The sequence below is a fragment of the Bos mutus genome, chromosome 19 (assembly GCF_027580195.1).
Source record: "Bos mutus isolate GX-2022 chromosome 19, NWIPB_WYAK_1.1, whole genome shotgun sequence".
In the NCBI taxonomy this organism is placed as follows: domain Eukaryota; kingdom Metazoa; phylum Chordata; class Mammalia; order Artiodactyla; family Bovidae; genus Bos; species Bos mutus.
In genome coordinates, this window is record NC_091635.1 from 17,200,217 (window position 1) to 17,214,169 (window position 13,953).

Sequence of the window (13,953 nt, forward strand, 5' to 3'; positions counted from 1 at the left end):
AATGAGCAGAATTTCCCATTACATGTCCTAGATGGATTTCAGAGAACAGAAAATAAGTATATATTCAGTTATGTGTATAACAATGCTTAAATATGTGGGGATGTGTATATAAATAGTTTTTTATATATGCATTGTTATATGCATATACACATACAGGTATATAATGTTATATAGTTTTTGTTATAATGTATAATGTATAATGTTATATACAATTTTGTTCTTAAATTCAGGAAACTGCAGCACCTAGAATTTTTCTTTCGTGTCTCAGTGTCCTGTTAAGTTTTTGAAGGACTTCATTTTCCCGGGGCACGACTGACTGGCCAGCCAGGGCAAGGGGGCTGGTGGAGCCCTGGAGGAGAGGGGCTGTCCTGTCCCCTGACCGCTGCCTGTACTGGGGGAAGCACACCTGCCCTCTAGTGGCCAATGGAGGATGTTCAGGAGGAAAAGCGGCAGGCTCATTCAGGGGCCTTTGCCTTTGGAAACTGGACCAGAAGGCTAGTCAATCTCTACTTTACAGGCTGGCTGCAGTTGGTCACTCAGATCATTATTTCAACTTCTAACTCGATGTCATTTTTTTCTCCCTCTTTTGTACGGGTAGTTGCATGGAATCTGCCGAAGCAACGCGTATGATACAAAAATATGAAGACACGCTTTCATTGCTGGAAAAGTAAGCCGCTTCTGCGGTTGCATCTTTTTGTAAACTGAAGCCCCCTCCCAACACCCGTACCCCTCTTCCCCCCGCCCCCCGCCCCGCTCTACCATGCCCCGTGCAGTCCCGAGTGTGTCCATGTTCCCCAGCAGCAGTGAAGCGTCACTCCATGTTTTATGTTATAATCACGATACCTGTGAATACAGTTCTTCTGGGTCGCAAACACCAGGTCTCTGGGGGGACGCGGCTCTAGTCTAGAAACAGCTGCTTTTCCAGTGTAGTTTCGAGGGGAGTGAGTTTCCTAACTCGGCAGAACTAGAGGTGCAGTGCTCCCCGTGTCTCCCCGAGATCAGGGTCCCAGGAAGTCAGTCGCTGCTCACTAAGCAGAAGGTGACAGTTGGCACTGCACGAAGAGACAGTAGGTTAGAAAAAAATACTGCCCGAGTCCTTTTATGGAGGAAGTACAAGAATGAAGCTTTTACATGGGCTCACAATTGTCTGGTCTCTTGAGGGGACAGGGTCCAGATACAACCCACGTCTTGCTGCTTCTCTCTGATGCTGGCTCATCTCCTGATTCAGGAGAGGAGGGCTGCAGACATGACAGTTATGATTATAGTTGTGGTCACACTTAGCATTGTGGAGACTTAGCGTTAGCTGGGCCATCCCCACCTACCAGGTCACCCACGTTCTGTCCCTTCGACTTCCTGAATTCTAGCTTCCAATCTGCCCCCTCCTCTGTGTCCCCACCCCCTACATCTTCAGCAAAGACCAGAGCGTTTTGGGCCCGAGCTGCTGCAGCAGCTCCTCCGAGCCTCCCTGCTCTGAACCTGTCCCTCAGTGCCCACGTCGTCATCGGATCCCCTGTCCCCACACCCCGTGTCCCCACACGCACCCATCTGGGAAGCCTCTCAGTACCTCCATCATCTCCTTAATGTGAAATGAGAAGTGCTCCCTGGGGACGTCCCTGGTGGTCCAGTGGCTGGGACTCCACACTCCCAATGCAGGGAGCCCCAGTCCCATCTCTAGTCCGGAAACTAGATCCCCCATGCCAAAACCAAGAGTTCATATGCCTCAACTAAAGATCCTGCATGCCACAACTAAGACTTGGTGCAGCCCAGTAAATGTTTAACAAGAAGGCAGAAGTGCTCGCTGATGTAGCCTCCCTCTCCCGTCCTGGCCCTCGCCCGCTCCTCCCTCTGACCTACCGTCTACTCACTGTCCCCAGCACACAGCACACAGCCTGCTGCTCCTGCTGTGAACACTCACTCCCCCATCGCTGCCCAGCCACCATTCATCCTCTGAGACTCAGCAGACCGTCACTTTGGCCCCTCCTGTGTGAGGCCCTCCCCAGCATCCTCTTTATCACCCCTACCCACTCACCTTCTTCTGCCACTTGAAGCCTGCTGCCCTGTATACTCCCTGTGTCCTCCATTGACCTGGGGTTGTAGCACTAGCTACATTTGTCGTGGGGTATTTATTCATCATTTCCCCTCCCAAGCCCAATACATCAGTGTGAAATGACTGAATAGTGCATGTCCATGAGCTATGTGAAGATTAGTATCAGAGGAAACCTTACTCAATAACTTCTTCCAATGTTTCCTAAGTCTAATGGCCACTTCCCTTATCCCCCCAAGGTCACATGGAGCCTCTCTTTCCACTCTCCCATGATTTAAGTTATGCCACCTTTAGAAACAAGGGGTTACATGTAGAAGCTGCCGTGCCTGGCCGAGTCAATGACTCTGACTTCATAACGTACTCAAATGTTTTACAAATTAGCATCTTCAATTCATGAGACGTACATCTTAAAAGATAGATATAGAGAGGTTGGCGTCCCTGGTGGTTCAGTGGTAAAGAATCCTCCTGCCAATGCAGGAAATGCTGGAGATGCAGGTTTGATCCCTGGGCCAGGAAGATCTCCTGGAGAAGGGCATGGCAACCCACTCCAGTATTCTTGCCTGGAGGTGGGCTGTAGTCCATGGGGTCACGAAAGAGTAGGACATGGCTTAGTGACTAAACAGCAATGATAGAGATGCTATTTTATGTATACATCTATCTATGTAGATATATCTTCATTTAATCATTGCCAGATGTTGGGAAGCTGGGAGGGTGCGTGTGAGGTGCCCATTGTCTCTGATCTCACAGGTATGAAACAAGACTTTATGGGGACTGGTGTCAAACAGTAGCAGAGAAGTCCCAGTACAACCTTTCACGGCCACTTCTGAGACGTGACCCGGAGACAAAGCAGATCACTGTCAACTTTAGTCCACAGGTAAGTCGATGGAAGGAACTTCCTTTTGGTCTCTAAGAGTTGCATTTTTGACTCTGCTGATTTCAAAGGCCAACAGGCTGGCTTTTTATAAGAATATGCAAAAGGTGGTCCAAAGAACTTGCACCCTGCATTTCATTTTTGGGAGGAGTGAATCCTAGGGTGTAGTGTTTTCTTAAGATGTCTACTCTTCATGTTTTCCTCCAGGGTCCCCCAGTGAATTTGCTCTGATGTCACACAACAGAAAGTACTGCAAAATACCACTGATCTTTTGGTATCAGAGTCAACTGGGCCCACCTTATCTTTTATTTTGTGGTTGTACATTTGAAACGGCCCTCTCTACTGCCACATTATATAAACAGTCTACGCTTTTATTCTTTTATTTTTTTTCATTTTTTACATTTAAAATTTTAATATCTATCTTGAGCTTATTTCAGTATAAACTAGGAGGCTGAGGTCATTTCCCGGCTAAAGGATGAGCCTTTGTCTCAGTGTTGTCAGGACAGCAATGAGAGCTGACCCAGAACCACTGGAAGGAGAACTGGGAGCTCAGGAGTCTTGATATGGAGGTGGGGCTGGGGCTGGGGGGAATCTGGCTAGCTCTGTGTTTTGTCATCTGTCCTTATATGTATCAATCCTCAATCAACTCCGAGATAACACAATAAATTAGCAAGGGATGAAGAATGGGATGTCTGGAAACCCTGCCGGAGGCCTCTGTCTTTTGCACGGGACCACATCAGCTTGGCTTTTCCCTTCTGCACTTCCCACTAAACTCAATGCCTCCCCTAAAGAAGTTCAGAGAGGCCTGTGTGACATCTATTTCCTGACCCCCTAGTATATTAAACCTTTAGAATAAGGCTTCCCTGGTGGCTCAGATGGTCAAGAATTCACCTGCAATGTGGGAGACCCAAGTTTGATCTCTGGGTCAGGAAGATCCCCTGGAGTAGGAAATGGCAAACCCACTCCAGTATTCTTCCCTGGAGAATTCCATGGACAGAAGAGCCTGGTGGGCTACAATCCGTGGGGTCGCAAAACAGTCAGATGTGACTGAGCAGCCCTCGCTTTCACTTTAGTATATTAAAGCACAAAGCATGCCAGGAAGGAGTTACAGAAACTAAGGGATATTTCCAATAATTATATTTCACAACTAAAGTTGTAAAACGTGCACCTCCTCTCAACTCTGCCAGTGTCTGTGACCTTGTGGGGAGGGGGCAGATGGTCTTCATGCATGTGGGTGATCCTAGTCCTTCCCCTGACCACCCCCCAGCCCCCAACCCCCGCCACAGAGCATGGCTCCGCAACCAGGGACCGACTGTTCTCATCATGGAAAGTGATAATTGCTCAGTTGAGTCCGACTGTTTGCAACCCATGGGACTATAGCCCACCAGGCTCCTCTGTCCATGGGATTCTCCAGGCAAGAATACTGAAGTGGGTTGCCATGCCCTTCTCCAGGAGATCTTCCTGGCTCAAGCATCAAACCCAGTTCTCATGCATTGCAGGCAGATTCTTTACTGTTGGAGCCACCGTGGAAGCCCCTGTTTTCATCATCCACATGCCCAAAAGCATCAAGCTAGAGCCCTCCTTGGCTATGGCTGGCGTCTTCTTTCTCAGGTTTTCCTCTTCTTACTCTTTGTAATTTACAGATTCGGTAAGTCTTAGTGCTTCCTGATCATCTTCCTCTTGCCTAATACTCAATTTTCCCTTGCAGAGAAGATTTAAGGAACTAGTAGAAGTAAAAAAGAGACCCAGAAGGCCCTCTGGGGTTTCCCGGTCCTGACCTATGTTGCTGCTATTCGATACCACTGAACCGCAGGAACTCATGTCGACTCTTTCCTCCAGCTGGTCTCCGTGCTGAAAGAAATGAGTTATCTTCAACCCCAGCAAATGACGCACATCCCCGAGACAGCAGCAGCCATGTTCTCCTCCAGAGAGTTCTACCGGCAGCTCGTGGCTAATTTGGAGTTGACGGCAACTTGGTACAACAAGGTTATGAAAACTCTGCTCGAGGTGGAATTTCCATTAGTTCAGGAAGAGCTGCAAGATATCGATCTTTGCCTGAGAGCTGCAGAGGAGACTCTGAACTGGAAGACAGAAGGTAATAGGCCTCCACCAGGAGTCTGGGGAAAAGGCTGAGAGTCAAGATTCTAATAAAGTTGGTAGAACCTCAGTTTGCTCCCTGGTTAACCTGATTCGGGTTTGAAGCATGGCTCCGTGCTCTCGGATATGCATCCAAAGCAGAGAGGACATGGAGGAATGGTGTCCCTCTTCTGCCTCCTCTGTGTGGCTAGGAGGTTTGGACATCTTTGCTACCACAGTCTGGGGAGTTTGCGTGAACTCACCCGTAGTCTCCAGCATATACCAGGCACTCCATGGGGGAGGAATTACACTGTATTAGGTGGCACAGTGATAAAGAATCAGCCTGCCAATGCAGGAGATGCAAGACATGTGGGTTTGATCTCTGGGTCAGGAAGACTCCCCTGGAGAAGAAAATGGCAACCTACTCCAGTATTCTTGGGAAAATCCTGGGAAATCCCAGGGACAGAGGAACCTGCCGGGCTACAGTCCATGGAGTCACAAAAGAGTCGGACTTGATTGAGCGACTGAGTGCAACAAAGTACACATCATTGTAACCCTCTTTCTCTCTCTCTCTCTTTTTTTTTCCAAGTAGTAGAATTCTGGGTGATTTATTTTTTTCTTCTTTCTACTTTCATTACTTTTTCTTAGAAAGTGAAAGTGAAAGTCACTCAGTCGTGTCCGACTCTTTGCAACCCCATGGAATTCTCCAGGCCAGAATACTGGAGTGGGTGGCCTTTCCCTTCTCAAGGGGATCTTCCCAACCCAGGGATCGAACCCAGGTCTCCCACATTGCAGGTAGATTCTTTACCAACTGAGCCACAAGGAAAGCCCAAGGGAAGACTTTTTCTTAACTGGACCATAAGTATCTTAAATAAGGGAACTATGCACTTACTTTTCTTATATCCTCCAGTTCAATTCCATAAACTTTCATTGACTGATTAATACATGCAGAGTTCCATGTGCAGGACTGTGGGGGAGACTATGATCTGTGAGTTATAGGGGAACACCACCCCACCCTCAAAGAACATGTAACCAGGGTTAGCGTCAGGGGTGGCTTAATGATATTAACTAGGATGGGAAAAGCTCTGATGATAACAAACTAGCCTGTTCAGAAAAGTCTTATAAAACCCACAAGTATGAAATCCCTATCTTTCAGAGCAATCACACCTTTTGCTCTGCCACTATAAGCTATTTCAATTAATGCTGTTTCTTTTGGGGAGCAGGTATTTGGGATTATGTCATTCAGATCACCAATAGTATTCATGATCTCGAACAAAGAATTCAGAAAACTAAAGACAATGTGGAAGAGATTCAGAGCATCATGAAAACATGGATGTCACCAATGTTTAAGAGAAAAGATGGGAAAAAGGAATGCCTTCTCTCTATGGATGATCAGCATGATCGAGTGGAAAAATATTACTGTCACATCAAAGAATCTGGCCTGAAGATCCATGCCCTTGTGCAGGTAATAACTCGCCTCTCAGGCACACATCCCACCAGTCCAGGAAAAGTGCCAAGGAGAGTGTTTGGGTGCTAGAAGTGATTTGGGAATTAGAACAACCAGTAGATGCTGTGTCTTCTGCAGTCATTGATAGAAGTTAAAACTGATAGCAAAAGAGCTAAAACTAATGGATGGAGAGAGTGCCAAGTCACATTCTGGTATCAGTGTGTCAGTGTTAAAACTATCTTAATAGTGACACCGCTTAGTTGCCACATACCTTAACATCACACACAAAACCCCAACAGGTAGAAGGAGATGCCAAGTGCAGAATCCTAAATCATCTACTGCACTAACCACCCCGAACTCATCCCCACAACGTAGTGTGGCCCTCCGGCATTGTCTTCATGACCTAGCCCTACTGAGCCTGGAGAGACACGAGATGCACTCGATAAAGAGAAGGACAAACGCAGAGCACTGCTCTTCCCCGGTGGCTCAGAGGTGAAGAACCCAGCTGCCGATGCAGGAGACAGAGGTTCCATCCCTGGGTCAGGAAGAGCCCCTGGAGGAGGAAATAGCAACCCACTCCAGTGTTCGTGCCTGGGAAATTCCTTGGACCGAGGAGCCTGGTGGGCTACAGTCCACGGGGTCACAAAAGTGTCGGACATGACTTGGCAACTGAGCGTGCAGTAAGGCTTCATGCAGTAAGGCTCTGCCCTGCATTGTGAGCAGGGAATCCTTGTGTCTTATCACCCAAAATGGACAAAGGAAAAGAGCTGTAAGTCATAAATGGCCACCAGCTCCAGTCAGTCCTGCTGAGGCGGTGGGGCAGTTCTCATGCACAGTCAGTAGTGAATCACAGTTGTTATCTTTGGGTTTTCTGTGGTTTTTGAAGACCAATCAAATGTTGTACTTTTGACCTTTTATATTTTCTTTGTCTGTTTTCTAGTTTACTAATCTATTCTTTATCATTTCTTTCTTTCTAGTCGATTTGGAACTACTTGCTCAATCCTTCTTTTCTAGCCTATGAGAGTAGAAACTTAAGCATATTGATTCCAAGCCTGTCTTCCTTTCTAATACAAACTTTTGACGATATAAATTTCCTTCATACTACTTCTTCAGTTGCATTCCCCAAATTTGTTCTGCCTCATTCTCATTTCAATTTTAAACTGTTTTTCTTGTGATTTGTTCTTTAACTCAGTGGTCACTTAGGAGTATATTGTTTAATTTCCACGTATTTGGAACTTCCCTGGATAGGTTAGGCTTCCCAGGTGGTTCAGTGGTAAAGAATTGGCCTGCAATGCAGGAGATGCAGGTTTGATCTCTGGGTCAGGAAGATCCCCTGGAGAATGAAATGGCAACCCGCTCCAGTATTCTTGCCTGGGAAATCCCATGGACAGAGGAAGCTGGTGGGCTACAGTCCATGGGGTCTCGAAGAGTCAGAGACAATTCAGCGATTAAATCACCTCCACCACCTGGGTTCAGTTCACATCATTGAGCGACTGCTCAGTCTTGTCTCACTCTTTGCGACCCCATGGACTGCAGCACGCTGGGCTTCCCTGTCTATCACCAACTGCCGGAGCTTACTCAAACTCATATTCATTGAGTCGGTAGTGCCATCCAACCATCTCATTCTCTGCGTCCCCTTCTTCTCCTGCCTTCAATCTTTCTCAACATCAGGGTCTTTTCAAATGAGTCAGTTCTTTGCATCAGGTGACCAAATTATTGGAGTTTCAGCTTCAGCATTAGTCCTTCCAATGAATATTCAGAACTGATCTCCTTTAGGATGGACTGGTTGGATCTCCTTGCAATCCAAGGGACTCTGAAGAGTCTTCTCCAACACCGCAGTTCAAAAACATCAATTCTTCTGCGCTCAGCTTTCTTTATAGTCCAACTCTCACATCCATTGACCATTGGAAAAACCATAGCTTTGACCAGATGGACCTTTGTCGGCAAAGTAACGTCTCTGCTTTTTAATATGCTGTCTAGGTTGGAAGTGATTTTGGAGCCCCCAGAAATAAAGTCTCACTGTTTCCTTTGTTTCCCCATCTATTTGCCATGAAGTGATGGGACCAGATGCCATGATCTTAGTTTTCTGAATGTTGAGTTTTAAGCTAACTTTTTCAGTCTCCTCTTTCACTTTCATCAAGAGGCTCTTTAGTTCTTCGCTTTCTGCCACAAGTTTGGGTCATCTGCATATCTGAGGTTATTGATATTTTTCCCAGCAATCTTGATTCCAGCTTGTGCTTCATCCAGTGCAGCATTTCTCATGATGTACTCTGCATGTAAGTTAAATAAGCAGGGTGACAATATACAGCCTTGACGTACTCCTTTCCCAATTTGGAACCAGTCTGTTGTTCCATGGCCAGTTTTAACTGTAGCTTCTTGACCTGCATACAGATTTCTCAGGAGGCAGGTCAGGTGGTCTGTTATTCCCATCTCTTTAGAATTTTCCACAGTTTGTTGTGATCCACACAGTTAAAGTCTTTGGCATAGTCAATAAAGCAGAAGTCGATGTTTTTCTAGAACTCTTTCTCTTTTTCAATGATCCAATGGATGTTGGCAATTTGGTCTCTGGTTCCTCTGCCTTTTCTAAATCCAGTTTGAACATCTGGAAGTTCACTGTTCACATACTGTTGTAGCATGGCTTAGAGAATTTTGAGCATTACTTTGCTCAAAGTAAGCTACCACCTGGGTAGCTTAATGAAATTGATACTGTGTAATTCCATTGTGGGCAGAGGAAATAAACAGCACACATGGGAACCTGGCAACAATTCAAACTGCCCAGCCATCTTTTGTAGTGTTGCTGTATATATGCATGTGTGTGTATAAGATATACCCCACAATAGAATATTATGATTTTGTTTTAAACTGTTAAATTTCAGTTATTAGGAATTCATCAATTCTTGTTTTATGATTTAGACTATAGTCTATCTTGGGCTTCCCTGATGGCTCAGACAGTGAAAAGTCTACCTACAATGCGGGAGACTGAGGTTTGATCCCTGGGTTGGGAAGATCCCTTGGAGAAGGGAATTGCTACCCACTCCAGTATTCTTACCTGGAGAATTCTTTGGACAGAGGACTCTGGCAGGCTTCAGTCCATGGGGTCACAGAGAGTCAGACAACTGAAAAAGTAACACTTTCACTTTTCTTCATGGTCTATCTTACTGGATGTTCCTTATGCAATGGACAATATGTTTATTCTTTAAATGTTGGGTGTAGTGTTCTATAAGCTATCAGCTAGTTCAAAGTGGTCGATAGTATTGTTCAGATCATCTGTGTGACTCCTCAGGTTTTTTCTCTGTTTGTTCTACCAATTACTGAAGCTAGAATGAATAATGAATGGGCAAAGAGTCGGACATGACTGAAGTGACCTGTCACAGCACACAGCACACATGGGAACCTGGCATCAATTTAAACTGCCCAGCCATCTTTTGTAGTGTTGCTGTGTATGTGCATGTGTGTGTATAAGATATACCCCACAATAGAATATTATGATTTTGTGTTTTAAAAACTTTTGGGGAAAATCTTTATAGTGTTTTGTATTTACCCACATAGTCACCATTTCCAGGCTTGTTTTCCACTTCTGCAGAATTGAGTTAACATCTATGGTCATTTCTCTTGGGCTCAAAGAACTTCCTTTAGTATTTCTTGCAGTTCAGATATGCTGATGACACGATCTCTCAGTTTTTGTTTATCTGAAAGTGTCCTTCTTTCACCTTTGTTTTTCAAGAAGAGTTTCACTGAATATAATATTCTGTGTAGACAATTCTATTTTCCTTTCGGAAGTCATTTCATAATCTTCTATCCTTCAAACTTTATGAGGAGAAGCCAGCAAAATGTATATCTTTGTCCCTTTATATGTAATGTATTGCTTTTCTCAGGTTACTTTCAATAGATTCTAAATGGATTTTTTTAAAATAAATTCTTTGTGTTTTTTTTTTTTTTTCATTTAACCATGATGTGCAGAAATAAGTTTTCTTTGTATTCAGGCTGCTTGAAGTTTGTGATATTTTTATCTGTTTTTCACCAAGTTTGACAAGTTTTTAATCAAATTATAACATTCTCATCTACTAATTCCAACATCTATTTTATTTTCTGAGTCTTTTTTAATGTGAAAGAAGTTTATTTTTTTCTCATAAAATAAGTCTAAGAAATAAACATCCCAGGATTGGTATGACAGTTATTTTCTAAGTCTGTTTTTACTGATTATTTTCTCTCTTGGTTAAATGTCACATTTTCCTGCTTCTCAGCATGTCTAGTAATTTTTTATTATGTTCTAGACATGTTGGATGCCACTTTGTAATCTGGGTGTTATATTTCCCTTAAAGAATTGGTGGTTTTGTTTCAGTAGGCAGTTAGCTCACTAGTGGTCAGCTTGATCCTGTTGAAGCCTTATTTTAAGCTTCCTTGGGGAAAATCTAAAGAAGCCTTACTCTAGAATAGAGCTCTAATCCTAAAGCATTGCATTTCTGGGGTCTCAACTGAAGTCCTGGGTTATCTGTTATCTTTTCATTATTTCTGATAAAACACTAACATTTTCCAGCACTATATGACCTTCACAAACCCATTCAACTTAGAGTCTCCAGTAACTGTTCTCTGCCTAGCCTTGCAGAATCTTGCCCTAAATACATACAGCTTAATGCTCAGTCAGAGACCCAAGAGGACTCAGCAGCCTCAGCAAATCCCAATTTCTGTCTTTTTCTGTCCAGCAGGAAGGGTGCTCTAATTGACATCCACTTCTCTATGCCATGCTTTGGAAAGTGCCTCCAGGTAGAAAGTCAAGTGATTGTGAGGCTCACCTTGAATTTTCCTTTCTCTTAGAGATCATATCCCAATACTATTATCCAGTTACCCAAATAATTATTTCTTGTATCCAGTTCTATAGTTGTTTGTAGCAGAAGGTAAAGTCTGAGCTCATTCTTCTGTCTTAGCTAGTATCAGAAACTTGAGCTATTTCTTCCTGGTTTGTAGAAAATTCCAACATGTTTGCTCCTTGTACCATAGTAGACTTGATGTAGGAAGGTACAGTTAGCCATCTTGATATGGTGACAGTAGAAAAGATATAGAACAGCTCTACAAGGCAGTTATAACAACTATGAGTTTTTAACTGTAGAAGCAAACAGACGTGAGCATGTTAGTAAGACCTAAGAACAAGCCTGCATTGTCACTGTGCTGTCATTTGCAGATGATGGACTCCCACTAAATCTTTAAACTTCTTAGGAAGCAAAGGGGTAGGTAATGCATTTTAGAAAATTTTAGAGTTTTGACATTTAAAAGCAGAAAAATGAGATTTACAATCTGGCAGTGTTTCCTAAAGGGGTAAGTGTGAGTCACCTAGAAAATTTACTTTTGCAAAGTGGTAGCCACTTTCTTTGAAGATATAAGATAAATGGAAAGTTGCTGTAAAAAAGGCTGAATAATGAAAATGATGGTGAGTAAATGGGACACTTAGACTTGCCATACTGCCAGGTCGGAGACTGTACCATGTAAAAAGAAGGAGAGAGAGCCTGTGTGTTTGTTTCTGTGTGTGCGTTTTCCAAGTCACTCAGTATGATAAAAGTTTTTACTTAAATGCCAACAATACTCTCCAACTCATTTCTCTATTTATTTTATTGAAGTATGATTGATTTACAATGTGGTAGTTTCTGCTTATAGCAGGGTGATGCAGTTATATGTACACATTCTATTTCATACTCTTTTCCATTATGGTTTATTACAGGATACTAAGTTCCCTGTGCTGTACAGTAGGACCTGTTGCTCATCCATCCTGTATGTAGTAGTTTGCACCTGCTAACCCTGAACTCCAATTCATCCTTCCCCACCCACTGCCCCTTGGCACACACACATCTCTTCTCTGTGTCTGTGAGTCTGTTTCTGTTTGGTAGATAAGTTCGTTTGTGTCATGTTTTAGGTTCCACATACAAGTGATATCATATGGTATTTGTCTTTCTCTTTCTGACTTATTTCACTTAGTATGATAATCTCTAGGCTCATCCATGTTGCTGCAAATGGCATGATTTCATTCTTTTTTATGACTGAGTAGTATTCCATTATAAATATGCACCACATCTTCTTTATCTATTCATCTATCAATGGACATGTAGGTTGCTTCCTGTCTTGGCTATTGTGAATAGTGGCCCTATGAACATCGAGGTGCCTGGATCATTTCGAATTAGAGCTTTGTCTGGATATATACCCAGGGTGGGATTCACTCCAGTTTATTTCTCCTTAGAAAGAAATATTTCTCCTTTTCTAGGAAATGCTTTACTTGCTTGAACCTAGATTTCTTATGTCTTGAACTGTAATGCTCTTTACCTTTAGTATTCATTCTTCTGCCCACCCTGCCTTCTGCTCTGATGCAGTTTCCTCTGCAATGTCAGTCAGCATCTATGAGGCACGCGCTGCATCCGTCAGCATCCCTCCTGAGAAGCTGGCCTGACCCCATCCTCCTTTCTCAGGGAGAGGTTGCAACATCATATTACCATCATGGATTAACTTTGTGTTCCTTTCAAGCAAGGGTTACACGCATTAGATAGGAATGGATCTGATACACATATACAGGCATCTCTCATTTCATTGTGCTTAGCTTTATTGTGCTTCACAGATACTGCATTTTTTTTTTCAATTGATGGTTTATTGCAACCTTGCAATGAGAAAAGTCTAGCCACGCAATTTTTCTCTTGTCAAATTTTTGGCAATTCTTACAATATTTCAAACTTTTTCATTATCATCATACTTTGTATCTGTGATCTTAGATACTATTGTGAAAAGATAATGATTTCCTGAAGGCTCAGGTGATAGGTAGCATTTTTTAGCAATAAAGTATTTTTAATTAAGATATGAATATTCTTTTGTAGACATAATATTGCACACTTAATAGACTAAAGTATAGTGTAAACATAACTGGGAAACCAAAAACTTTGTGTGACTGACTTTATTGCAATATTGGCTTTATTACAGTGGACTGGAGCCAAACCTGCAGTATAGCCAAGGCCTGCCTATAATAGAAGACTCTTCACAACAGGGCAGTTTTTCTCTGTGTGTTGTCTTCATTCCCATTCATGATGATAAGAGCAGTCCTTGCATATTATTAAACATGGTTTATATCTGCTCTTCTTTATTTTGTAGGAAAACCTGGGTCTTTTTTCAGCAGATTCAACTTCTGATATCTGGAAAATGTATGTTAACTACATTGATGATATGTTGCTGGATGGATTCTTCCTTGCCATTGAGTGTTCCCTCAAGTACCTCCTGGAAAATACTGGTATTTAGTGGCTTATGGATGTGGGTTATTACTGGGAAGATAACAGCCATAGCATCTGTTGAGTTACAGTGAAGTGCCATTGAGTGCTCGGTGACTTTTCCCAAAAGGTGTGAACACTTTGTGAAGTGTACACAGTAAAATAGAAAAGGCATTGTGTCTCTGTAATTGTTCAAAGGTAAAACACTTCTCCCTCTCCAAAACCCAGATGACAAACCAGGCTCTAACACAGTGAAACCCGTAGCCAGGGTGAAAACGTA

At 43.2% G+C, this 13,953-nt stretch overlaps 1 protein-coding gene across 4 annotated transcripts in view; it reads left to right on the forward strand.

Annotated features, from left to right (window-relative positions):
• Window positions 1–13,953, forward strand: part of DNAH9 (dynein axonemal heavy chain 9) — a 287,208-nt gene that overhangs the window by 41,725 nt on the left and 231,530 nt on the right. For all 4 annotated transcript variants that reach the window (XM_070389508.1, XM_070389511.1, XM_070389509.1 and 1 more), the window contains exons 11-15: window positions 599–667; window positions 2,792–2,918; window positions 4,755–5,010; window positions 6,215–6,456; window positions 13,561–13,696. In XM_070389508.1, coding sequence (XP_070245609.1) covers window positions 599–667; window positions 2,792–2,918; window positions 4,755–5,010; window positions 6,215–6,456; window positions 13,561–13,696 — 830 coding nt within the window. The remainder of the gene's footprint in view (window positions 1–598; window positions 668–2,791; window positions 2,919–4,754; window positions 5,011–6,214; window positions 6,457–13,560; window positions 13,697–13,953) is intronic.